The sequence below is a fragment of the Mytilus californianus genome, unplaced genomic scaffold, assembly GCF_021869535.1.
Source record: "Mytilus californianus isolate M0D057914Y unplaced genomic scaffold, xbMytCali1.0.p SCAF_2, whole genome shotgun sequence".
NCBI classification, from domain to species: Eukaryota; Metazoa; Mollusca; class Bivalvia; order Mytilida; family Mytilidae; genus Mytilus; species Mytilus californianus.
Window position 1 is genome coordinate 47,738,928 of NW_026262668.1, and position 27,548 is coordinate 47,766,475.

Genomic DNA, 27,548 nt, shown 5'->3' on the forward strand with positions numbered 1-27,548 from the left:
TAGCGGTCAACCAACTTGTGGTGACGTCCGTAAAATGTTTGAAGGGATGATTTCAACTTCACCACTTGGAACTCTTGGTTTGAAATCTTCTAGCAACCCTCTATCAAAGAAATCATGACAGGAAATGCAAGCTCTGGAATATCGTATCAACTGGAAGATATATACACCATGTTCAGGCGCTGTTGGAATGTTGCTATACATAGACCTGGAAAGTTCACAATAGGAAAGCTGGAATCATCTCTTTTGATGTAAAGTTTTGTTCTCGGCCGACCCTAATAGTCAATTTCAAGATGTAAATCAAGATATGAAGCAAACTTAACTATCAAAATGTATCCTTTATTTCCGAAATAGTTTTATGTATAGTGCGGGACGTCAGTAAAGTTAAAGGATACTGTTAGCTTCTTTTCATTCTTCATAAGAAGCTCATGTATCAAGTATGCCTCATATGAATAAGGGAACAAGTCGGCAAACAGAGGAGCACAGTTGGTTCCCAAGGGAGTGCCACCGGATTTTTTGTTGGAAAAACACGTCCTCCAAACGTAACAAATCTGTTGTCAATCAAGAAATCAAGCATCTGGTAATGTTAAAATTGAGAATGGAAATGGGGAATGTGTCAAAGAGACAACAACCCGACCATAGAGCAGACAACAGCCGAAGGCCACCAATGGGTCTTCAATGCAGCGAGAAACTCCCGCACCAGGAGGCGTCCTTCAGCTGGCCCCTAAACAAATATGTATACTTGTTCAGTGATAATGGACGTCATACTAAACTCCAAATTAAACACAGGATACTGAAATTAAAATTGATACTAGACTAACAAAGGCCAGAGTTTCAGATAACTTTTTGTTTGAATAATCTTGAGTGTCTTTTTACAAAGTACGATTTATACCCCCTAAGACAAGATGCATGTATCTTCGTTGGCCATTCTTTTTTTATGAAACAAAGCACGACCAATTCTTTCAATTTGTCTTTTAGTAACAAAGTAGGACCAATTCTTTCAATTTGTCTTTAAGTAACAAAGCAGTACCTATTCTTTCAATTTGTCTTTTAGTTTGGAATGTGGAATACTTGTGTAAAGGGTAGACGTCACGAGTCGAATGTTTTAATACTATCGCAAGAGGAAAGAGACTTAGATTGTATGTACTATAGCAGATATTTGGATTGTTTTTAGGATCCACATCTAATTCATACCGCCCTTAGAGTAGGTAGTTTCGCAATAACTTTGAAGCCCGGCTTTGATTGCTGAAAACTAAAATTGATGTTAGTAATTTAGAAAGAGGTTTCATGTGGAGCACTTGGACGTTGTTTGTAGGGATACTTATGTAATTTAAGTATTCAGTGAAAAATAAGGAGATGTGGTATGATTGACAATTAGACAACTACCCACCACAGTTCAAATGAAGTGGTCGTAGGCAATTATAGGCAACCGTACGACCTCAGTCAACAATGAGAAAAAACCATACCGTATAGTCGGCCGTGAAAGGCCCTGACATGAAAAATATGAAACAATTCAATTGATACGAACCCCTGTGACTATATGTCAAATGGTCATTTCTTACCACAGGCACATATAGAATGTGGCGGGGTTAGACTGGTAACGTATATTTGTTCCGCCTAACAGATGTTCCACTAGAAACTTTGTTATAAACAATGTCATAATATCTGTTCCTGTTGGAACAAATATTATATACCATTTATTCCGTTAGGAAAATATACTGTAATATTTATTCCAGTGGAAATAATATTCCAGAATACTTTTTCCATTTGGAACTTATATTATGAAGGAACTTCTATTTCGTGACAAAACATGTTTGAAAACGTCAACTCTCCCTCTAACCTGGGACAGTGGTGTAACAGTACAACATAAGAACAAACAACAAGAATCAGATGAAAAGGGCTTAACTCATCAGATCGATACACAGCAGAAAAACATCTATAAAAAAACACAGATCGGACGTGGCATGGTATTTATACATCCCTAAACAACAAAAAAGACACAAAGTACAGATCTGAGAGTACTCGCAGATACTGACAGCTAGTTCAAAGCCAATAACAACTTATATAAAAATTGTGTATCTAAGACTATCAGAACGACACCAACCGTAGACATGGTACGTAGAGTATAGATAGTTTTAAGGAAAATTTGAAGTCCGGTTTTCATTGCTGATAAAATAGGTGTTAATACTTTGGAAAGATGTGTTGTGGAGCATTTGACAGAAACAGCAATATATTAACGTTGTTTGTAAGGAATCTTGTGGGATTTTGGTATCCCGGCAGTATAATGAAAGAATGTTAGTTTTTGTCATCTTTGGTTGAAATTTCAAAGGAACATAAATCCGACCTAAATATACTGTTCAGAGTTTTATCTTTTGTAAGTGCAGTAAGAGCTATCTTACCATATTTTATTTTGAAATTCTGTCATTTATTTGATATCTATTCACATTATTATGCCTCTTTCCTGTTTAATCCATACAAAATCTGTGGCAATTTTTCACAACGGGTAGCAGCTTGCTTGAATACAAGCTCGGTGACATATAATTATTATCATTTTTTTTTTGTAAGATAACATAATATAAACTTTATCTAGGCAAAATCTGTCATTTTTGTTTACTATATACCCTCAGACCATTAAATATTGAATGAATATTAAAACAGTAAACTAATAAAGTATTTATCTATTGCGTAACTCTGTTTGTAGATGTTGTTATATGTATATGTAAGAGAATGATAATCCCTTTCTTCAAAGTCATGATGAAGTACGAGCGTTAGCGAGTACTTATCATGAAGAAAGGGATTATCATTCTCTTACAAACTTAGAATATTGCAAAGTGCTCAAAGGCTTAAATGATCTCTTGATTGGTTGTATTTAAGAATTAGTTTCATTGTCAGTGCAATGTTTGTAATTAATGCAAGACTTCCTTTTTAGGCATGATTTCATTTATGGATTAGTTTTAGTGATCTAAGGACTTTCTTATAATTTTGGAAAATATAATAGATTGTATTTTAGACATTAGATGACACAACAGTACAATGAAATGGTAGGAAATGTTTCCTGATTGTGAGTATGAATGTAAATCATGTAATATTTTAGCGAGGGACTATCTTTTTGTTTATTTCCAGTTCAAATCAATAAATTCAAAATTTGAGTTACAAATAAATTTTATTTTACAGCCAATATTTTAGTCCAGTCCTTTACATCAAATACTACTTCATTATGTCAGGGAAATGTTCAAATACAATGCCTTTAAAATAGTTAAAAATATATTCAAAAGTTAAACTAAATTCCTTTTTTTAGAATTTTATCAGAATATTGGAAAATACTATTCTCACCAACTGCGGATCCAGTAATCTGAGCTTGTGAAAGAGTAGACGCTAAAGATTTAGGTTTTATTTAATTTTAAACTTCTTTTTTTTTTTGCATTGCATTGCATTGCTTTGATATTGTTTATTTTTTTTTTAGTAATTTGAAGTTATTAATATTCTCATAATAACGTCACGTAAAGGTACCAATGTTACTGCACCAGTAAACTTCATCTTATTTTGTTTTTTGTTTGTTTCAAAATTCAACTTTTAGTCAGTTTTAATCACAAATTTACTTTGCTATATTCTAAATACTAGTAACTGATCAATATTTAAACATACAATTCACCAATGATTCTTATTTGTCAGTTGATTTTTACAATCTAGGACGATGATAAATTTTGGGGCGAAATAACGAAGTTTCACAATCGGAAGTGAATTTTGATGCGATGTCTCTTCCGGTTAAGTCAACATGGTGGGTGCACTATTACAAAATATTAAATTTTCAATCTGCGCTTATCATTGTAATCCTTTATTATATCCAACTAAATACTTGATTATAAGTTCACTGTATATCAATTAAGTAAGTTGTACTGTGCATATATGATTTACCTCTTGTTATCACTGGATGCCAGTGCATATTTGTCAGCTTGCAAACGACTGCAGCATAACTTGATTTGAAACACGATTATACATGCTAGTATTATATGGTATATCAAGCTCATTTGACCTGACCATTTTGATATTCTAATTTTATAACTGACAAGTGTTTCGTGAGTATTTAGCAAGATTGTTTTTCTGATACAGTTCATGGCCAGAAGTATTCGTCACCTACATTTTCCCCAATATATACGTTGTATTTCATACAAAACACATTTTTCTTAAAAATGATTCGAAGGTATATAAATGGTTGGATTTTAACAAACCAGGTTTTGATAGCCTCCGAATGTCGCAATTATATTGTGTATTTGGTCATAGTTTTGTCTTAGTGTAAACAATATTTTATTTTAGAAAAATAATAACGTAAACATTACAAAATGACAATTTTATATTGGGATTGGAAAACAAGTGAATTTTCACTTTTACAAATTCCTCTCCCAATTACACTGTAATCAAATAACTCTGTCAATTCTGCTTTTATCAGTACATAGATGTTTTATTACTATTAATACCTTAATGTACCATAAAGAAACCCACAATATTTGTTTGAAAAAAAACGTGAGGATTTATATGAAATATATAGTGAAAAATTGCAAGTGACGAATACTGGTAGCCACTCAGTGTACAATTGTAATTGTTAATTCCTTTTGACGGTCCTCAACTCTATTCTGGAAAAAGTGTGTGGTGAGCAAATAACGGTAACACCAGTAAGACAAAAAAAAAGTGTTGCCCGACCTACCCCATCTTCTTTTCAGTGTGATTGGAAAAAAAACTTCCTTTAGCATGTCCCAAAAATTTTGTCTGGGTCTAATTAGCCCTATTTATAAAAGTGTTTTTTATGGCTGAATAATAAGCAAGTGGCTGGGTATATAACTAGTGTTTTCGCAGTTCGGTTGGAGAAATGCAACCATAAACCTAATGTACAAACGATAATGACACGTTCACACTCGTAACACTCCAACAATAATTCAAATACAATATAATTGTTTGAGATGGATAGGAAAAAAAATCCTTACCTACCTACCCTATTTTTTTTGAGTAAACAAAAATATATGTGATTCCATGTATAGCAATTAAAATCTATAAATGATAAAGTATTTAAGTATAATTCATCTTGCCACCATAATTTGAATTAAACCTTTAATATTTGTATCTGCTAACTTTTTATACGCCCGTCAAAGACTGGCCTTTTTGTGGTAAACAAATGTCTGTCCATTCATCCACACTTGGTACAATAACTCAAATTCAATTTAAACAAATGACCAGTATTCCTCAACAGATTCCTTTAAAATTATAATTGTGGGATTTGATGAAAGGAAGCTCCCTAATGATTTTATATCCTGATTTGTCTTCCAGAGTTGTGGAACTTTGACCCTTAGATTTATTGCAATTTTTCACAAATCATACACTAACTCCAGTATTACTTTGATTGATTTACTCCAAACTTTTAAGTAATTGTAGGGATTGATGAAAGGAAGCTCCCTTACAATTTTTATTTTACAAAAAATAAAAAAAAATTGAAAGAATAAGGGATCTGATTTAGATTAATAAGATTTTAATTTAATGTGACCCTTGTAGTCTACAATGTAGATTTTAACTTAAATTCTGCTATAAGATGATGAAATTTTCCATTAATCCATTCTCTTACAACATATAAAATAACCATGACAACACCAGCTCTGTGTAATAACGTGATGGTGAGTCCTAAATGCAAGGTTTTCTTGTATGAAGGGTGACCTTGAACTTTATCGTCTAATTATGGATTGTGTTGATGAAGAGAGCTTGGCTCTGATTATAGCCATTCATTAACAAACATATGTCACAATGAATGCTGTAAGTGCATAATTGAATGATAGATGTTTGCCAAGGCCAACAAAAAAATATGTGTCCTGTTGCATTCCCCTGAAAAATAGCGTTGGTATGTCAGTATTTTTTTTACCTTACTGTCTTGTTTTAGCATGTGTAATTTTACATCGGAAAAAGAATAGATGTTCAATATTAATTTGCACAAAGTTGTGATCTTAATACCAAAAAATACATCTATGTACCAGAAATCTTTTGGAATTTAAGAAGTAAACTTTATTGACCATGTTTGCATGTTACCTTCATTTCGAGAGTCATCCTCTGTCATCTTGAACGACTCATATAGATGAAATTTACTTTGTATTAGAAGTGTCGTATGTTCAATAATAAGAGGTAAAATAAAAAATTACACTTACTGTTAACAAGGAAAATGTTTAAATGTTTAATGCATCCTTTTAATTGTGTATATGTACGTGTTGCCTTTCATATAAACTATGAAACCAACTTCTGTATGGATAACACATTTATGGAAAACAGCCAGGTGCTCTCAAGACTTGAAGTGAATAAACCCAATTCAATGAAATTATCTTAGGCCAGCTTCTAAACTGTCTTAATTTTAATATCTGAAGTTGGTTAACAAATAACCTCAAGCAAAACTTTAAAAAAAAAGCTGAGGTTCATTTTCAGTAACTTCTAAACATGAGAATTCAATAAACCTGAAAACTGTTTATTCAGACTAGTTTTTTAAAGTTCAATGTTGTGCTATAAGATGATGAAATTTTCCATTAATCCATTCTCTTACAACATGTGAAATAACCATGACAACACCAGCTCTGTGTAATAAGGTGATGGTGAGTCCTAAATGCAAGGTTTTCTTGTGTGAAGGGTGACCTTGAACTTTTATCGTCTAGTTATTGAATGTGTTGATGAAGAGAGCTTGGCTCTGATTATAGCCATCCATTATACATGTAACACACAATGAAAGATGTAAGTGCATAATAGATTGATGTTTGCTAAGGTCAACAACAAAATTATGTGTTTCCTGTTGCATGCCCCTATAAAATGGGGTTTGAGTTTAGGATTTATTTTTTTAATATTTTATTTTTTTTAGCAATTTCGTGATGAAATTATTTGAACAGTTGTTCCAATGTTTTTGGGCGAAGCTTGAATTTTGGTAGCGTCAATCTAAATCTAGAGTTATGCCCCTTTATCAATGGAAAAATTGCAAAATTTTTAGTTTCCGTTCTTAAACTTAAGTTTGTCTCAACCAAATATTATGAAACTTTTACACAATGCTTATTACCACAAAATACAGATCAAGTTTGAATTTTGGTAGCGTCACTCTAAATCTAGAGTTATGCCCCTTTATCAATGGAAAAATTGCTAAATTTTTAGTTTCCATTCTCTAACTCAATTTTTTTTGTCTCACCGTCTAGTGTTGGAAAAAAAAATACACATGTATGTACGAGAAACCATTTGAATTCAACTTTTATTGTCCATGTTACCGTCATTTCGAAAGTCTTCTCCATTATCTTGAATGACTCATTTGGATGAAACTTAAGTGGAATGAACTGTCATTGTATGTTCAACAACAGCTAATAATTTTTTATACACTTGCTCTGAACAAGGACAGTCTAAAAACAATTGAAATTAAATGCATTTAATTTCGTACACTTAGATGTGACTTTCATATACACGCAGTGTTCTCCCCCAGGATTTTTGGATAGCACCAGGGTAACGCGTGTGGACTGCTTGGTGAAATGATTCATACTATTAGTTGTGTCGCATCGCTTAGCTATATTTTTAGTAACTGTAGTTTTTATGTCTCCTGTTTTGTTTTAATGCTGTGGTACTGTGTTATGTAGACATTGAAAATTATTGGTAAAAAAGAAGTAAATCAATAAACAGTTTGACATGTATACTTTAATATTTTTTTAAAATAAATAAAAAATGATACATTACAAAATATTCATCTAAATTTTAAAGTTATCAAATCTTTTATAAAATCAATGATCAATAAGAATAAAATATCATTCAAAAGAGAACAAAAATGTTCAATTTAAAAACTTTCTTATTTCTAGAATGAAAGATGTTGTATTGTGAAAGGATTCCTGTCATAAGGAGATATAAAATTGACAAGAATAAATATTGTATTATTATTTGAACCAGTTTCTATCTTAAATTTTAATAAAAAGAAATTTTTCATAAATTTCAAAACATTTTGCCTTAGATTTAATCATGTAAATATTAACTTTTTTTAGTGATAATCAAACATAGATACAGACTTAATACTGCACTGAAATCTAAATCTTTTTTTGTCATGATCCATTTAAAAAGAATTCCTAAATCTATAAATTTATCCTAGTTCTATAGATCTATAAGTAACCCTATTCAATGTCAACAACTAAGTCTCCCTATTTTCCCGCCTAAACGACAGGAAGTAGATATAAATAGATTTAACATGTGCTTATGGATAAAATTTGCAAATCACTTCTGTTATTCATTAATTATCATATGGATATAGATATCCAGTTTGAAGGTACAGTCATGCATTTTATTTATAAAATAGAATAGATTTGCAGTTAATTGTAAATAATCTTGGGTATTCTATGTGAACTAACTGGGTCATGTGATCCGTCCCCTTTCAGGCCTTTGAATTACTTGTTGACAGATACTATGAAAGTTTGAAACCGGAATATCATGCAATATAAACTATGTCAAAATTATAGATAATTTGGCCATGGTTTAATCAGAGACATATAATACTATTACATAAGTATTGAGAAGTGTATAATGGTCAATTATACGTAATGAGCCAACTTTATAAAGTACAAAATGTGTACCATCGTGTGTACAACTATCGGGTCAACACGGTTTGTGTACAAAGTATTTGCCGAAGTCAAGCCATAAAATAGTTATCTACGATCATAAAGTTATGATCTCTTAATTAAAACACCAAAGAATCATTTTACAAGTGTTAATTACATCGATTAAATCCAATCAACAAAGGTTAACCTAATAAAGGTAAATCGATCACGTGGTGTAAACAATCTGAACTGGATTGAACTGGTCAAATTTCACCTGGAATTTTATACCGCACGGAAAAGATTTAACAAGTCGATTAAAACTTTACCGATTTTCGATTTTTTTAACTAAAAATTTTAGCACCATGGAGAAATATAATACATCACAGGCCCGCGGTCCTTTAAGGCCCTGGGGAGAACACTGCACTAGGAAACCAACCGAAGTTGGTTAACAAATAACCTCAAGCAAAAACAAATAGCTGAGGTTCCTTTTCAATAAGTTTTGAACGCGAGAATCAAATAACCTGAAAATTGGTTTTACTAGTATATTCAAGTTCAATGTTGTGCTATAAGATGATGAAATTTTCCATTAATCCATTCTCTTACAACATATGAAGTAACAATGACAACACCAGCTCTGTGTAATAAGGTGATGGTGAGTCCTAAATGCAAGGTTTTCTTGTGTGAAGGGTGACCTTGAACTTTATCGTCTAGTTATGGATTGTGTTGATGAAGAGAGCTTGGCTCTGATTATAGCCATTCATTAATACATATATGTCACAATGAAATATGTAATAACATGATTGATGTTTGCTTACTGTCTAGCTAAGCATGTAGGCAGTGTCTCCCAGTTTAAAAAAAAAGTCTTGTGCATCTTAAGTATCTTAACAATTTAATGATCATGCTTGAAATTCTATTTATTTCTAAGGAGTTTAGAAGTTAACTTGCATTAATACTTCAAAAGTCACTGTGACCATCTTGACTGACTAAAAGGTCCACATGATACAGTGTACATGCATGATGCAGACAGGTGTTCATGAATTTTTGTAGGATCTAAAATGACAGACTGGCCTGTACATGTACTATGCTCTTCCTATAAATGCATTTACTATTTTATTCCAAAAAGAATTTACAGTTAAAGTGTCAAGCTTTTAACATGATGAAATTTTCCATTAATCCATTCTCTGACAACATATGAAGTAACAATGACAACACCAGCTCTGTGTAATAAGGTGATGGTGAGTCCTAAATGCAAGGTTTTCTTGTATGAAGGGTGACCTTGAACTTTATCATCTGGTTATGGATTGTGTTGTTGAAGATAGTTTGGCTCTGATTATAGCTTCGCACTTTCAAAAAACATTCATAAAAGTTATCGTCCTTATTTTCAGAGGTGACAATTATAGTCAACATCTCAAATAAAAATTGACGTACATCCACAGGAGAACACGTTTAATATCAACAACTGGTTTTATTTGTAAAATTACTTTTTGATAAAATTGAACAGTCTTGCAAGGAAATTACCCTTGATTCATTTATAAATACCAAATTATCTTGGATCAAGGAATAATTCTATTTTCATGATACTTTATTCATGGTTTGATCTGTAAGCAAGCCTATAGATAATTTGTATTTTGTTAAACATTTAAATTTGTGGTTAACCTCTACCAAGGAAATCCACGAAATTAACCTATACCAAGGAAATCCACAAAAATTAACCTCGCCCAAAGAAATCCACGAAAATTAACCTCTACCAAGGAAATCCACGAAAAGTAATCTACTAAGGAAATCCACGAAAATAAACCTCTACCAAAGAAATCCACGAAAATTAACCTCTACCAAGGAAATCCATGAAAAGTAATCCAACGAAAAATAATGAATTCAGTCGGTCAGGGGTACTACTTGTACAAGTAATCTTTATTTACTTGAAGAAGTAAATAAAATATACTTATATAAGTTAATTATAATGTTTGAATAATCTCCCCTTAATTTTCTCAGAAATTACTTGTATAAGTAATTTTTTTTTACAATCCCACAAAAATTCTCAAGTTTTGAGATGTAAAAACATGCCTTTAACAATTTTTCTCAGGTTAGCTCATAATTTTTTATTAGAGTTCAATGTTTCATCTCATTTATTCAACAAAGAAACTGATTGCGCAAAGATGTATTTGCGCAAGGCCTTCAAAAATTATCCCTTGGGGGCTTGTAAATGAGCAGTGTTCTGAAGATAACAGACAAATGAGATTTTCATTGTCCATGAAATTACACTTAAATGATTAGTAAAGACATCTGCACAGGACAGAATCAAAAATTCTATTAGAGCAAAGAAGTCCTAAGAATTCAAGAAAAGAAGATAGGATGACTTTTTTACTTGTATAAGTAAAAAAATCTGAATGTTTAGGGACATAACTAAGCCCATTTTTTTTTTACCTATACAAGTAAATAAAATACACTTGTTTGAGTATCCTACAAATTTACTTATATAAGTATATTAATATTTACTTCTTTAAGTAAATAAAAATTACTTGTACAAGTAGTACCCCTGACTGACAGTAGTTGAAGGACACCAGATTCAAATTCAGTTTTAAAGATAGATATTTCATTGTTGTAAACAGAGTTATTTAGTTCTCAAGTTTACCCTTTATATATATCTGGACATGGGATACTTTACAAAAGAAGATGTCAAATTTACCATAATTTCTTTTGTAGCCCATAAAAAAGGGGAAAAAGAAGAAGGTGGCATCTGCCCCTTCTGTAATCAAGAAGGCCATAGAAACCAAAAAGACTGTCAACCCCCTGATAGAAAAAAGACCAAGAAACTTTGGCATTGGTAAGTTTACATATACTGAACAACAAAAGTTACAAACCTCCATGTAAATTTATTTGTTAAAAAATTGACTGCCTATTTAAACTTATTATGGGATTGGTAAGAATTCTCATTATTTGAAAAAAAAAAAAATCCTTTAAAAACAATAGAAAATGTTTTTAAGTTGTGAGAAAATTTGAGAATATTTAAATTAAAAATAATAAAAGGATAGTTGTGTGTTCTGTTTTTATACGACCGCAAAAAATTTTGTGGTCGTATATTGGTATCACATCGTCAGCGTCATCTGAAGACATTTGGTTTCCGGACAATAACTTTAGTAAATGTAAATTAATGAAATTAAAACACAAGGTTTATAACCACAAAAGGAAGGTTGGGATTGATTTTTGGGGGTTATAGTCCTAACAGTTTAGGAATTAGGGGCCAATAAGGGGCCCAAATAAGCATTTTTCTAGTTTCCAGACAATTACTTGTGGAACGGTGTATGGATCTCTCTGAAATTATACCACAAGTTTCCATACCACAAAGGGATGGTTAAGATTTGCTTTGGGGGGTTATGGCTCAAACCGTTTAGGAATAAGGGGCAAAAAAGGGGGGAAAACCAGGGTTTCCTGGTTAATGGACAATTACTTAAGACAATTTAAAAGCAGTGTAAGGGAGGTAATCCAAACACAACGTTTTGATTAGCTCCCTTACAAGCTTTTAAAATATGTATAAAGAAATGTTGTGTTGCCTTGAGATGATTAGCTGTCAATTTATTTTTAGAAGTTACTATTAAGGAATATTAATTTAAGCCATGATTATGTATGTCATTTTCTATTTAAAGACTTTTATGATGTATTTAAATGGGTAATTATGGTTGCAAACTCCATTGGAAATTTGAATTGAGATTATGACCATATCTTATAGGGAAAGGATTATTTTTTTTGGAAAAAGAGGGGGAGGGGAGAGGTGAAAAAAAAATGGGGGAGAGGGGGGGGGGGGGGCAATTTTTTCTCATTTCAGATTTCAGAAATTAAAAAGAATTAATTCAATTTTTTTTTTTTGTAAAAAAAAAATTTTGGGGGGGGGGGGGGTTAATTCGCCACAGCATAGTGTATTGCACAAAAGTAAAAAATTGAATATAAATTCAAATCATATAACCAATTCTAAGTTCTTTGACTACAGTTATTCTGTGTCAGAAACCTATTATGTGTCAAATATTTAATTACAATCCAAATTCACACCTGTATCAAGTGTGAATATTGTGTTCATTTTTGCCCCAACTGTTCAGGGTTGGACCTCTGCGGTCGTATCCTGCTGCTCTCGGGGAAGCAATTTATTTACTTACATTTTTACCCAAGATATTCTGAAAATTTTAAAAATCTATGACAGAATTTTCATCATTTTAGCAGAAAAATGGTGGTAGTGGTGCTTAAGAGGAAGATGAGCTTTAAATTAATTTCATGTAGAAACTGATTTTTTCTTCTTTAACTTTTATATAAATATCAGTAAAAACCTGAAAATGAAGAAAGATTATGTCTGCAAACAGCTGGTGCATTTCATGTGTTGCTTAAGAATATCTATACATGTATTAGTACTAAAAAAATTGAATTAAATTTAATTTTCTATTAACAAAACTGAAACCAAATTGATTTTAATGAACCACAGTACTAGCTACAAGCTATCTAAAAAAAGTAATGGCAAAAGTATGGAAGTTTTTATTGTCACATTATTAGTATTTTTATGCCCCTGTCGTAGCGGAGGTGGCATTAAGTTTTACTCTGTTGTACGTCCTAAAATTGGTTTCCATTCTGCAACTTTAGTTTGCCTCAACCAAATGTTATGAAACTTAAACACAATGCTTATTACCACAAAAGTTTGATCAAGTTTGAATTTGGGTGACGTCACTTTTACCTTTCTAGAGTTATGCCCCTTTACAAATGGTGACATTGCTGAATTTTGTCACTTCCATTCTCTAACTAGTTCTCCTCAACCAAATGTAATGAAACTTATTCACAATGCTTATTACCACAAAGGTCAGATCAAATACGAATTTTGGTTGCTCACTTTTACTGTTCTTGAGTTAAGTCTCTTTATAAAGTTGTATGCAAGCAGGGGCATCATCTGTGTCTCCTGGACACACTCCCAATTTATTCTGAATTACATTTCTCAACATAAAACTATTTGTAGGGCATTAATTTGCTGTAGTGTTGTATAAAATTGAGAATGGAAATGGGGAATGTGTCAAAGAGACAACAACCCGACCATAGAACAGACAACAGCAGAAGGTCACCAACAAGTCTTCAATGCAGTGAGAAATTCCTGCACCCGGAGGCGTCCTTCAGCTGGCCCCTAAACAAATATATATACTAGTTCAGTGATAATGAACGCCATACTAAACTCAAAATTGTACACAAGAAACTAAAATTAAAAATAATACAAGACTAACAAAGGCTAGAGGCTCCTGACTTGGGACAGGCGCAAAAATGCGGCTGGGTTAAACATGTTTATGAGATCTCAACCCTCCCCCTATACCTCTAGCCAATGTAGAAAAGTAAACGCATAACAATACGCACATTAAAATTCAGTTCAAGAGAAGTCCGAGTCTGATGTCAGAAGATGTAACCAAAGAAAATTAACAAAATGACAATAATACATAAATAATAACAGACTACTAGCAGTTAACTGTCATGCCAGCTCCAGACTTCAATTAAACTGATTGAAAGATTATGTCTTCATCATATGAATATCAGGCACAATCCTTCCCGTTAGGGGTTTAGTATCATACCATCATAACATATATGAGAAGAACAAGTGAGTGTTGTATGCACACTTTTGTGTTAAAATACTTCAAATAACTTTGACTTGCTGTTTCTATGCTCTATAAAGATGCAAGGACTGAAAACTTCTGATTTTCTAAGGGGATGTCTATTTTAATTACAGGCCAAGATATTCAGCCTAAGAGGGATCTCAGCCGTTTTGTCAGATGGCCTAAGTATATACGACTCCAGCGACAGAAGGCTGTGTTACTGAGGAGATTGAAGGTTCCACCACCAATCAACCAGTTTAGACAAGCACTTGATAGACAGACAGGTAACTCATTATATTAGAAATTGTCTGAATATAAAATAGGCAGTAACTTGTTTTTTTCGACCTGTCCAAATCAAACATAACTAAATTTTTGTGCCCACCTTGCGAATGTGGCATTATGTTTTCCGTCGGTGTGTGTTTGCACATGAATCATTTTTCATGGTAACTTTGCTCAAAATTGCACTGGAAATTACAAACGGTCATAAAAGCATAAAAAAGTTGTTTGAGCGTATGTACAAGTTAGAATGGCATTTACAAGAAGCATTTGAACCATGATGATAAACAATATTTGCTATTTGAGAGCAAAATGATACAAAAAAATCTACCACCTAGATCTCTGAGTTCTGGAAATGTCTTCACTACCATTTTGAATTATGAATATATATTAATATTTATGCCCCCGTTGAGCAGAGGGGGCATTTACGGCGGGGGCATTAAGTTTTACCCCTGTACAGCAGAACATCCCGAAATTGGTTTCCGTTCTCCAACTTTAGTTCACCTCATCCAAATGTTATGAAACTTATACACAATGCTTATTACCACAAAACTAAGATCAAGTACAAATTTGGGAAGTGTCACTTTTACTGTTATTGAGTTATGTCCCTTTATAAAGTTATATACAAGCAGGGGCATCATCTGTGTCCCATGGACACATTCCCCATTTATTTTTATGTGCTTTACTTGAAAACTGAAATATCATGTATGTTGCTTTAACTGAATACAACACAGTGAAATTTGAACAAAAATCAAACAAGAATAAAAGGATATATGGAGTATATGTATATATGCATGTTTATAATATTTTAGCCACCCAAGTATTCAGGCTGTTAGAAAAATACAAGCCTGAAACAAAACAGCAGAAAAGACAGCGTCTGAAAGCTCGTGCTGAAGAACGTGCTGATGGGAAAGACGACAAACCAACAAAAAGACCACCAGTTGTAAGATCTGGTATCAACACCGTGACCAATCTGGTAGAACAGAAGAAAGCACAGCTTGTTATCATCGCTCATGATGTTGAACCACTTGAAGTAAATAGATAAACAAAAATATTTTTCTTGGTTAAAAATTCAAGAAACATGTAAAAATTAAGTTTAATAAGATAAAAATAAGGAGATGTGGTATGATTGCCAATGAGACAACTATCCATCAAAGTTCAAATGAAGTGGATGTTAGCAGTTATAGGCAATCGTACGGCCTTCAACAATGAGAAAAACCCATACCGTATGGTCGGCTATAAAAGGCCCGACATAAAAATATGAAACAATTCAATTGAGAAAACTAAGGCCTAATTTATAACAAAACAGTGTACGAAAAACAGATATGACAGACATGAACCAACGACAACTACTGAACTACAGACTCCTGACTTGGGACAGGCACATAAAGAATGTGGCGGGGTTAAACATGTTTGTGAGTGTTCAACCCTCCCCTAACCTGGGACAGTGGTGTAATAGCAACATAAGAACAAACTATAAAAATCAGTCAATTGGTAACATTGAATATAAGGGAGAGAGAGAAAAAAATGTACTGCTGGCCAATCTTTTGAGATGACTTAGAAAACATCTCTAATTGAAATATGAAAGTGTAATCAAAGGTATATGATATCTTTCTACCTTGTGGCTAGAATGACTGTATTCACAAATGCAACATCATGAGGTTTGTATGCCTTAAATCAGAATCTTGAGATACTGTGCAGAAAAATTAATAATAAAGAAACCAACTAGAAATATTAAAGTCTGTTCGATAGCAGTGATGTTTGAATTTCTTCACCTGAATACACTATGTGGATCAACATATCGAGCTTTTTAAATCTGAGCTATCTAACAGATGATTAAAATATAAAACTTATTTAAAAAAGCACAATTTGTTAACCCCTTGCTATACAAATTTGTTATGAAAATAAAATATTTACTTCTTAACAAAGGAAGAATCCATAGTGATTTCAAAGCATATTTCCATTGTCATACATTTTTAGTTTTATGCAGAACTGTTGTTTTTGTGGTGGATATTAAATAATGAATAATTGAAATGCAATTCCTGCCACATGTGAAAAGTAATTGCAATTGTGTTAAAATAACTGATGCAGTGCTACATGTTTTTGTGAAATTGGGGAATAAGATTTTAATATCGGTAGAATCCTCTCGCACTTAAAAAATTTTGGGGCATGATGTCAGTTAGAGTTCAATTTAATATAATTCTCGTCTTGCAAACCCTCATTTGAATAACAGAAGGTAAAATAAAAAAATCATTCAAATGAAAAATCTCACAAATAAATTTCTGCATTAAATTTCAGTAAAAATCTATACCAATTATTTGCAACTAAAATAGTTGGTAGATCTCTCCATCTGCCTTAGCTTGGAGATTTTCAATCAAAATTTTGTGATAATGATGAGGACCATATTTGCTATCTGATGCAAATTGATGCATAACAAATCTACCACCTAGATCTCTGAATTCAGAATTTTGATTAAAAGCTGGGTTTGTTAATAAAAAAAAACCTTATATTTTTAGCTCACCTGGCTCTTCGGACCAAGTGAGCTTTTCTCATCACTTGGCGCAAGTCATTGTCATCTGTTAACTTGTACAAAAATCTTCTCCTCTAAAACTACGGGGCCAAATTTAACCAAACTTGGCTACAATCATCATTGGGGTATCTAGTTAAAAAATGTGTCCGATGACTGACTGCCAACCAAGATGGCCGACATGGCTAAAAATAGAACATAGGGAGTAAAAAGCAAGTTTTGTCTATTATTTTGAAAACAGTTATAAATAGAGAAAATCTGATGGAGCAGAAATGTTCAGAATGTTGAGCTCTAGCAATTGTCCATATATGTCAAAACTGTCAGATGACTTCTTATAGGAGTTGTTGCCCTTATAATTAAATGACAAATTTTACCTTTTTTTTCATTTTTGCCTATTATCTTGAAAACTATAATAGATAGAGAGAAACTTTAAATTGCTAAAATGATCAGCAAGACAAGTTCTACAAATAAGTCTACTTGTCGAAATTATCAGTCGACTCCTTATTAGAGTTGTTGTACTTTGATGACAATTTTTATCAATTTTTTGTGTTTTTGCCTTGTATCTTAAAAATTATAATAGATAGATAGAAACTTCAATAAGCAAAAATGATCAGCAAGACAAGATCTACTATTAAGGTATCTGGAAGAAATCGTCTGACAACTCCTTATCGCCTTATTGCCCTTTATTGACCATTTTTACCATTCGTTTTGCCTTATATGATTAAAATTATAATTGATAAATAGACAACTCTTAATCACAAAAATGATCAGCAAGGCAAGGTCTAACAAGTCAAATTTTGCCGATATAGTTAGTAGACTGTCACTCTTTATAAGAGTGATTGCCCTTCAATGCAGATTTTTTTTATCCTCTTTTGTGTTTTGAACAAAAATTAAAAAAGATAGAGAGAAACTTGACAGAATTATTGATCAGCATTATAAGATCAACAAAACAGATTTTTGTCATGAATTCTTTTCTCATTAACACTGTAGGAGAGTGTCCTTTGTTGAATATGCACATAGACCAAGGTGAGCGATACAGGCTCTTTAGAGCCTCTAGTTAAGTCTGTTAATATCTAATACACAAGTTTTGTGGTCTTGACAAGATAATTGAGGAAATATTCATATTAATTGGTACTGTCAATCATAATTATAATTGGTAATTTTCACAACAAATATTGCAAGTCAACTAGGCTCCCTTGCCAATCATACACGGATCTGAAAACTAATAACCATAATTAATGAAAAGTTTGAACATCAGAAATGTGGCATTTGGAAGCAACTAACTTTTCACCAGTAGTAGAATAAAGAAAAAGAAATTATGCTCAAGAAAAAAACTTAAGAAATTTTCATTAATGATTCTGAATAATGATGAGAAAAATATTTGCTATCTGATGTAAATTGATGGATAAAAATTCTACCACCTAGATCTCTGAATTCAGAATTTTTGTAATGATAATGACACTCAAATTTTGAAGAATCCAATATTCATTAATATAATTATTTTAGAAACATTTCCTTGCATTGGAAGGTTGACATGTTCAGTTTTTCCTCTTTTCAGATTGTGATCTTTTTACCAGCTCTCTGCAGAAAGATGGGTGTTCCATACTGTATTGTTAAAGGCAAACAAAGACTTGGACGTGTTGTACACAGAAAAACATGCACATCTTTAGCTATTACAAGTGTTAACCCGTAAGTATTATATAGTAGCTATTACAAGTGTTAATCCGTAAGTATTATTTAGTAGCTATTACAAGTGTTAACCTGTAAGTATAACATAGATCTGTGTTAGCAGTTACAACCTCACCTATTAGTATATATCACAGAGGTGGCTTGTGTGTTAAAATTAACAACCTTTATTTGCATTTCATATGAAAGATACCTTCAACAAGTATGTCAAACACAAAACAACAAGATTTTTATGGTTGTCAGTTGTGACATTCAATGTGTAGCATACTGTTAAATAATCTGAACTTTTACATCATAAAAACTAAAAAGTATAATCTTAAATTCAGTGCCTATGTACCATATACCTACTAAATTAAAATATGGCTTGAAAGTCTTTGAAGCATCTATTAGCAACTAGCAAGCTCTGTACTTCTATATTCAAGTTCTCAAAATCTTTTTTTCTCTTGTGGTCCTTGAAGAAAAATCTTCACTTTTATTTCTATTGCAAAATACCAAAATTGGATCAGCCCTTTGCAAAAATTTGGTGGTCAAACAAAACCTTTGGATCACCACTTTCCAAGAACTCTTGACACGGCAGCCAATATTTTCTTCTTTACCCGTGTTTTTATTTGCAAATAAATTGTAATGAGTTTTAAGGTTTTGATAACAGAAATAATTAGGAAAACACTTGCTGGCAATGATGTGAGAATTTCTTCACCTGACACTTTCATGAAGAAACAAAACCGAGCTTTTTAAAACTGAGCCAGCATCATATATCTTCTCAGATAAGCAGATAAGGACTATAGAAATGAATTTATTGCCTTGAAACACGTCGGAAAAGATGATACACAAGCTATAAAGAAAGACCTAAACATGCAGAAGTACAAGGAATCATATACATTGTGCATTTACTGTTTATCGTCTTCAAAATTTTTTCCGGGGGGTGGTGAGGACATGCCCAATTCCCCCACCAGTGACACTACTGACAATTACCCCAAAATACTAACAGAAAGGATGCCGACTTCTGATGGTGCCTTAAACGGATATATAGCTCTGCAGCTGGCATGTCCAATTTCCTGCCAAAGGTTGGTTTTTCTCTCTGGGTAGTCACGGTCCCTGACAGTGATGTTAAAAACCAAAAAACAAATCAAATTTTCCCCAAGTTTTCGCATGTATCAATTGATGTACAATAATTGTTAATCTTTGAATTATGCCACATTTTATTCCAAGGAAACTTGCAAGGATTTAAGAATTCTTTGCAGTTCCATGACCTTTCCTCTAATGGTATGGTTTTGAAATAGTTGGTCAGAGAGAATGGAAAAAAAAACCTTATAATTTGATCTGTCTTTATCCTGCTGCATAAATGATTTATTTTATTGTTAGCAATGATGTAAGAATTTCTTCACCTGATAGAAGTCATGAAGATTAAATCCGAGCTTTTTAAAACTGAGCTAGCAATAATAACATTAAAAAACTGACCATTTCATAATTGCAGTTACAATTATAATTTTCCAACATAAGATTCTTAAATTTATTTTCAAAACAATTGTAAAAATGTTTTTCATGTTTTGACATTATTTAAATGAAAGACTTTTTAAAAGTCTGGGGAATGTTTCCATATGATTTTGGAATAAGGGCCAGACTGACCAACCTTCAGAGTTTTACTTTAATTGACTTAATCAGAGTAGTAAGAAAACAGAGACTCTTTAAAACCAAAATTAAAAAGTCTAACCCACCAATTGTTGATTGTTTTTGTTGATGTTCTGTTTTGCTCTATCTTTACCTTTCTGAAAAATATAGGTCTGTTTTTAACATGCTGAATAAATTGTGAATTTTTACTGTTAGCAATGATGTAAGAATTTCTTCACCTGACAGAAGTCATGAAGATTAAAATCCGAGCTTTTTAAAACTGAGCTAGCATTAATTACATATTATTTGTTAAAAGATTGATGACCAGAGGCGGATTTAGAGGGTTTTTCAGGGGGCCTGGGCCCCCCCTTTTTTGGGGAAAAAATTGGTTCATTATATAGGGAATCACTGAAGCATGACTGGAGTGGCCTCCCTCTTAGGCAGTCAGTGGGCCCCACTTATGAAAAATTCTGGATCCGCCACTGATGACTTTAAAAATGCATTTAACTATTGAACAATATGAGAGATTCTATAATTATTTTCAAAACAATTGTAAAATGTTTTACAGAGAGGACAAATCACAATTGAATAAGTGTGTAGAAGCTGTAAAGACAAATTTCAATGACAGAGCTGAAGAGGTAAGAAAAAAGTTTTTTGAATGGTCAAACGTCTTGATTTTGATTTTTCCTGAAATATGCATATTCATTTTGATAAACCATTAGTTGTGTATAGCCTAGAAGACCTTGGACATTATTTTGATCAAGACTTATGTATTTTAAGCTTGGCCTACATAAAACTTGGATTTTCCTGTCACAATTGAGGTAACCTAGTGACGGTGTGTGGAGCTAGGGTGAATGATTATTTGCGGCAGTAGGTCAATCTTTAAATGCATTAAAGTTATCTCCCTTCTAATGCAACTTAAACAATATGTTCCACTTTTATTATTATTTTGGCTAAAAATTGTTAGAAATTTAAAAAAGTCTTCTGGGATCTGAAGATCCGGACGCCATACATGAACTCCTGGTGTCAAACGTAAACAACAGATGTGTTTAGTCTTTACATAAGCTACATATGCTTCAGAGCAACATAAAATATTGAATAAAAAAAGGGTTTTAGGTATTTGAAAAAAATAATTTTTTGTTGGACTTTTATCATATATTGTCTAAAGAGTTTGTTATAACCATTCTAAGGTCTTATAAAAAATAAGTTTGGATAGATGTAATTGATTTGAACGATGTTTACACTTTTGTGATGTATAAAGTTTTAATGGAATATGATAAAATATGATTCATACTTCCTTGGCTGTGTCTGAGAAGTGTAAACTGATGATGGACAAGACTTATTTCAATCAGGGTTTTAAAAATATAACCAGGATGGGCCATACTCTTAAAACCCAGGCTTTTGTAAACCCTGATTTTAACTCTCATTTTTATACGACCGCAAAAAAATTTTTGTGGTCGTATATTGGTATGATGTTGGCGTCGTCGTCGTCGTCGTCGTCCGAAGACACTTGGTTTTCGCACTCTAACTTTAGTTTAAGTGAATGGATCTTTATGAAATTTTACCACAAGGTTCAATACCACAAAAGGAAGGTTGGGATTGATTTTGGGGGTTATGGTAATAACAGTAAAGGAATTAGGAGCCAAAAATAAGCATTTTTGTAACTTCCAGACATAACTTGTGTGTTAGTGTATGGATCTCTCTGACATTGTACCACAAGGTTCCATATCACTAAAGGAATGCTGGGATTGATTTTGGGGGTAATTGCCTCCAAATTTTAGGAATTAGGGGCCAAAAAAGGGGCAAAAAACAAGCATTTTTCTAGTTTCATGACAATAACTTGTGTGTAAGTGTATGGATCTTTCTGAAATTGTACTACAAGGTTCCATATCACAAAGGGAAAGCTGGGTTTGAGATTGGGGGTAATTGCCCTAAACGTTTAGGAATTTGGGGCCAAAAAGGGGCCAAAAAACACATTTTTTTCTAGTTTCCAGACAATTACTTGTGTTCAAGTGTATGGATCTCTCTGAAATTGTACTGCAAGGTACCATACCACAAAGGGAAGGCTGGTATTGAGTTTGGGGGTGATGAATCATAATGGGGGTTCAAAAAATTTTGGGGGGGGATTTATTTTTTTTTTCCTTTTTTTCTTTTTTTCCTTTTTTGTTTCTTTTAAAATTTTCCATTTTAAGTTGGTTATTTCTGATTTATATTTAAAATCAAATAATAATGATATGGTAGGAGATACACACCAAACAGGATGTGTAAATTATTATATAATAAGTATTGTGCAATAGCAAGAAATTTTCAATTGCACAGTATTGCACAATAGCAAGAAATCTTCAATTGCACAGTATTGCGCAATAGCAAGAAATCTTCAATTGCACAGTATTGCGCAATAGCAAGAAATATCCAATAGCACAATATTGCGCAATAGCAAGAAATTGTCAATTGTACAGTATTGCGCAATAGCAAGAAATATTTAATAGCACAGGATTGTGCAAAAGAAGATACTTCCTATAAATTGCTTATTTCTTGACCAATTTCAATGGGGTTTTATTCTTGATTTCATGGGGTTCTTTAATATGCTGAATCTAACCGTGTATTTAGTTTTTGGATTTTGGGCCCCGTTTTTAAATTGGTCCACATTGAGGTCCAAAGGGTCCAAAATTAAACTTTGTTTGATTTCATCAAAAATTTAATTATTGGGGTTCTTTGATATGCCGAATCTAACTGTGTATTTAGATTCTTAAATTTTGGTTCCGTTTTCAAATTGGTCTACATTAAGGTCCAAAGGGTCCAAAATTAAACTTAGTTTGATTTTAACAAAAATTGAATTCTTAGGGTTCTTTGATATGCTGAATCTAAACATGTATTTAGATTTTTGATTATGGGCCCAGTTTTCAAGTTGGTCCAAATCGGGGTCCAAAATTAAACTTTGTTTGATTTCAACAAAAATTGAATATATGGGGTTCTTTGATATGCTGAATCTAACCATGTATTTAGATTTTTGATTTTTGGGCCCCGTTATCAACTTTGTCCACATTGAGGTCAAAAGGGTCCAAAATTAAACTTTGTTTGATTTCATCAAAAATTGAATTATTGGGGTTCTTTGATATGCCGAATCTAACCGTGTATTTAGATTCTTAATTTTTGGTTCCGTTTTCAAATTGGTCTACATTAAGGTCCAAAGGGTCCAAAATTAAACTTAGTTTGATTTTAACAAAAATTGAATTCTTAGGGTTCTTTGATATGCTGAATCTAAACATGTATTTAGATTTTTGATTATGGGCCCAGTTTTCAAGTTGGTCCAAATCGGGATCCAAAATTAAACTTTGTTTGATTTCAACAAAAATTGAATATATGGGGTTCTTTGATATGCTGAATCTAACCATGTATTTAGATTTTTGATTTTTGGGCCCCGTTATCAACTTTGTCCACATTGAGGTCAAAAGGGTCCAAAATTAAACTTTGTTTGATTTCATCAAAAATTGAATTATTGGGGTTCTTTGATATGCCGAATCTAACCGTGTATTTAGATTCTTAAATTTTGGTTCCGTTTTCAAATTGGTCTACATTAAGGTCCAAAGGGTCCAAAATTAAACTTAGTTTGATTTTAACAAAAATTGAATTCTTAGGGTTCTTTGATATGCTGAATCCAAACATGTATTTAGATTTTTGATTATGGGCCCAGTTTTCAAGTTGGTCCAAATCGGGGTCCAAAATTAAACTTTGTTTGATTTCAACAAAAATTGAATATATGGGGTTCTTTGATATGCTGAGTCTAACCATGTATTTAGATTTTTGATTTTTGGGCCCCGTTATCAACTTTGTCCACATTGAGGTCAAAAGGGTCCAAAATTAAACTTTGTTTGATTTCATCAAAAATTGAATTCTTGGGGTTCTTTGATATGCTGAATCTAACCATGTATTTAGATTTTGGATATTGGACCATAATAGGTGAATGTCCAATTTAAAATTTTTAAGTTCTTAGACCACATTCAATCTGTGTTAGAAACCTATGCTGTGTCAAATATTTAATCACAATCCAAATCCAAAGCTGTATCAAGCTTGAATGTTGTGTCCATACTTCCCCCAACTGTTCAGGGTTCGACCTCTGCGGTCGTATCAAGCTGCGCCCTGCGGAGCATTTTATTTATTATGGATTACAGGCATGGGACGCCATTCACAAAAAATATTCCAACAAAAATTGATCTGAAGTTATACTGAAATGTAATTTAAATTGACTAATGAGTATTTTTTTCTCTTTAGATTTTATGTGAAATTGATTGCAGACTCATGTCAACTTTGATTTTTTACTTTGACCAATCCAGAGAAATAATGAAACAATGAAAATTCTAAACCAAAATGGAAAGCCTTGATAACATGTCATTTGTTGATTAATTTTATTGACTTGTTTTTATCAATCTTTACTTTTCTGTGTAGTGCTTTGTTGACTTATTTGACTGATGATATTTGATTGCCCTTTGATATCTTCTCACTTTTTCAAAGGTAGTATAGTATATACCAATTAAGTCCATGGTTAAAAAAACTACCTAATTTCTGATCATAAATGTTTATTAAATGTCAAGTTTACATATGTATAGATTTTATTGATTGTTTACACTTATATGATGCATAATGATAAATGGAAAATGATCAAACATGATTCATACTTCCTTGGCTGTGTCTGATTAGTGTTAACATGATAATATAGGGTTAATGTGATAGGATACTGTACCCTAAACCAAAAAAAGGTGACCATATAAAAGGGATATTTTTGAATTCTTGAATGAAGAAAAGGAGGTTTTCTACAAGAATGGTATATTCAGTCTTTAACAAACGAGTGCATAGGAACAAAATCAAAGAAGTAAATTTCTTTAGGGATTTACCAGAAAAAAATGTCTAGGTCCAGAATGGTCAGAACTCTTTATTTTAACCTAGGTTTGGCATCCACATGAGACATTATCATCTTCCTATCAGATGGTAAACCATTAGAACATGTCATGGAAAGTTGTCTGTCAGGTTTTAGCTTTGCGCTTTTTTAGTGACAATGTGTAAATATTTGTGATAGTTTGATAGATTGGTCAGGTTTTAGCTTTGCCCTTTTTTAGTGACAATGTGTAAATATTTGTGATAGTTTGATAGATTGCAGTTAAATTTTACCTGAAAATTATAGCATATCATATATAGGACGTTAATCTATGGCCTGAACAGTTATTATGGTTGTTAGACTTTATCGTATATTGTCTAAAGAATTTGTTATAACCATTCCAAGTTCCTGTAAAAGAAATTCAGTTTGGATAGATATAATTGAACGATGTTTACACTTTTGTGATGTATAAAGTTTTAATGGAATATGATAAATCATGATTCATACTTCCTTGGCTGTGTCTGAAAAGTGTAAATTGATGATAGATAAAAAAATTCAAAAGTGTCATGCGTTTCTGTAATTTTGATTGGATAAGCCTTCCAAAAAGCGTATTTTATTTTTGTATAAAATGCAACATCAATGATTGAAATATAGCACAACACCCCGTTCAATACGGTATGCATCCACTTGTGATGGTTGAGATTTCAAACTTAAATCAAATGTGATTACTGATCAAAATTTGTATGCAAACAGTCAAATAAACAATTAGAGACAGCCGATGGGTGGGTGCTTGGGGAAAAGTAGGTATCTAATTTGTGTAATTAACTCCTACAGTTTTCAACCCAAATCCCTGAAACTTTTTTCATTTGCCAGTCTTTGGACCTTGGTAATTTTTCAGCTAAGTTTAGTCACAAATATTGCAACACAGACATTTGAGGCTTTGACCCCTTTTTATAATCAATCTTTCATAAAGTAATAACTGTAAAATTATTTGAATTAAGAATCGAAGACTTGAAACTTCAGGAAGAGTGACTCGACTACAATGATGGATACTTATAACAGGAATGATGTAACCATGATTTTACTATTCCTTGGATGTGTCTGAGTAGATGTCTATAATAATATAGTTTCTTGAAATCTGTCTAATCAATGATTTGAACTACATGTAATTAATTTTGTAAGATATTTATCAGCCACAGAGTTTCTGCTGGGTCAATTTTCTTTATTTGCCAAAATAATGGGTTTTTTTTTTCGCCAACTTATTTTTCTTTTTACAGAAACATTTAATTTTATTTTGCAATGTCATAGTCTCATGTACATTTAGGGTCTAATATAACATGTAATATTAAGTCCTTAACTATATTTCATAATCAACGTTTTGATAAATGAACTCTAAATTGGAATTATTATTTTTATTTACATTTACAGATTCTTGCTGCCCCATCGTCCTGGGCATGCATGAAATATTTGCCACTGGACGTTAAGCAACCAAAAATCAATCATTTTGCTGCCACTTTTTTGAGAATTTGGAAGTGCCAATTATGCTATTTGTATCCAAAAAATTAGCTTGATTCGTCTTCAATCTGTTTATCAGATACGTCTGGTCTAGTTGAAGGGCTCTGAATAATATCAAAAGATTTTTCTTAATTTTGATTTTGATTTTGAAGGTGTTTTCTTTAAAAAAAAAAAAACCTCAAAAAAGCCTGGACTTCATGACAGACTACAATGATGGATACTTTTAACAGGAAATGATGTAACCATGATTTTACTATTCCTTGGATGTGTCTGAGTAGTAGTCCATATTGAAAATATATGAAGTATCTGTGTAATCAATGAATTTTATACATGTAATTAATTTCCTTTCTATCTGTACATGTCATATTGATACTGAATAGAAGTCTGTTTTTACCTCCATCTTGGATTGGGAAAAGAAAGTACAATAAAACCTTTAAAAAAACAACCTACTTTCAAGATGAAAAATTCATTACGTGGGATGTAATTGACACTTTTTTCATAAACTTGTCATCACTCATGTGAAGCAGAAAAATATTAAGGATTACAAATATTTGAATTTTTAGCCTTTATATGTGGGTAAATATGAAATATGTATATTTTGTATTTTCAGATACGAAAACACTGGGGTGGTGGTGTCATGGGTAACAAGTCACAGGCTCGTATCACCAAGCAGGAGAAGATTAGAGCTAAAGAACTGGCACAGAAAATGGGTTGAGAGATCCATAGACATTATTAATAAATTATGGCTGAAGAGAATGTTGTCCTTTGCTTAATATATATATATATATATATATATATATGTTTGATAGTTTAAGGCCTTGCACCAGTGAAAGTATTATAAATTATAGGTGTTTTATACCATTACTTGCCAAATTGCATGATCA

General features: G+C 32.3%; 1 protein-coding gene and 6 non-coding genes across 7 annotated transcripts; all 7 read left to right on the top strand.

Annotated features, from left to right (window-relative positions):
* Positions 1-10,439: 10,439 nt before the first annotated feature.
* On the top strand, positions 10,440-27,420 carry LOC127728978 (60S ribosomal protein L7a-like). Its single transcript, XM_052236556.1, has 7 exons — positions 10,440-10,448; positions 11,274-11,394; positions 14,314-14,463; positions 15,268-15,488; positions 18,541-18,671; positions 20,845-20,914; positions 27,275-27,420. Exons 1-7 carry the CDS (start codon positions 10,440-10,442, stop codon positions 27,377-27,379), a joined length of 807 nt encoding a protein of 268 aa, XP_052092516.1. The 3' UTR covers positions 27,380-27,420.
* Positions 14,728-14,805, top strand: LOC127731271 (small nucleolar RNA SNORD24). The gene has a single exon (XR_007995595.1). It is a non-coding gene; the product is annotated as a small nucleolar RNA SNORD24 (small nucleolar RNA).
* On the top strand, positions 16,205-16,280 carry LOC127731267 (small nucleolar RNA SNORD36). Its single transcript, XR_007995591.1, has one exon. It is a non-coding gene; the product is annotated as a small nucleolar RNA SNORD36 (small nucleolar RNA).
* Positions 18,343-18,419, top strand: LOC127731270 (small nucleolar RNA SNORD24). The gene has a single exon (XR_007995594.1). It is a non-coding gene; the product is annotated as a small nucleolar RNA SNORD24 (small nucleolar RNA).
* On the top strand, positions 19,340-19,414 carry LOC127731269 (small nucleolar RNA SNORD36). Its single transcript, XR_007995593.1, has one exon. It is a non-coding gene; the product is annotated as a small nucleolar RNA SNORD36 (small nucleolar RNA).
* Positions 20,028-20,102, top strand: LOC127731268 (small nucleolar RNA SNORD36). The gene has a single exon (XR_007995592.1). It is a non-coding gene; the product is annotated as a small nucleolar RNA SNORD36 (small nucleolar RNA).
* Positions 20,490-20,565, top strand: LOC127731266 (small nucleolar RNA SNORD36). The gene has a single exon (XR_007995590.1). It is a non-coding gene; the product is annotated as a small nucleolar RNA SNORD36 (small nucleolar RNA).
* Positions 27,421-27,548: the final 128 nt, after the last annotated feature.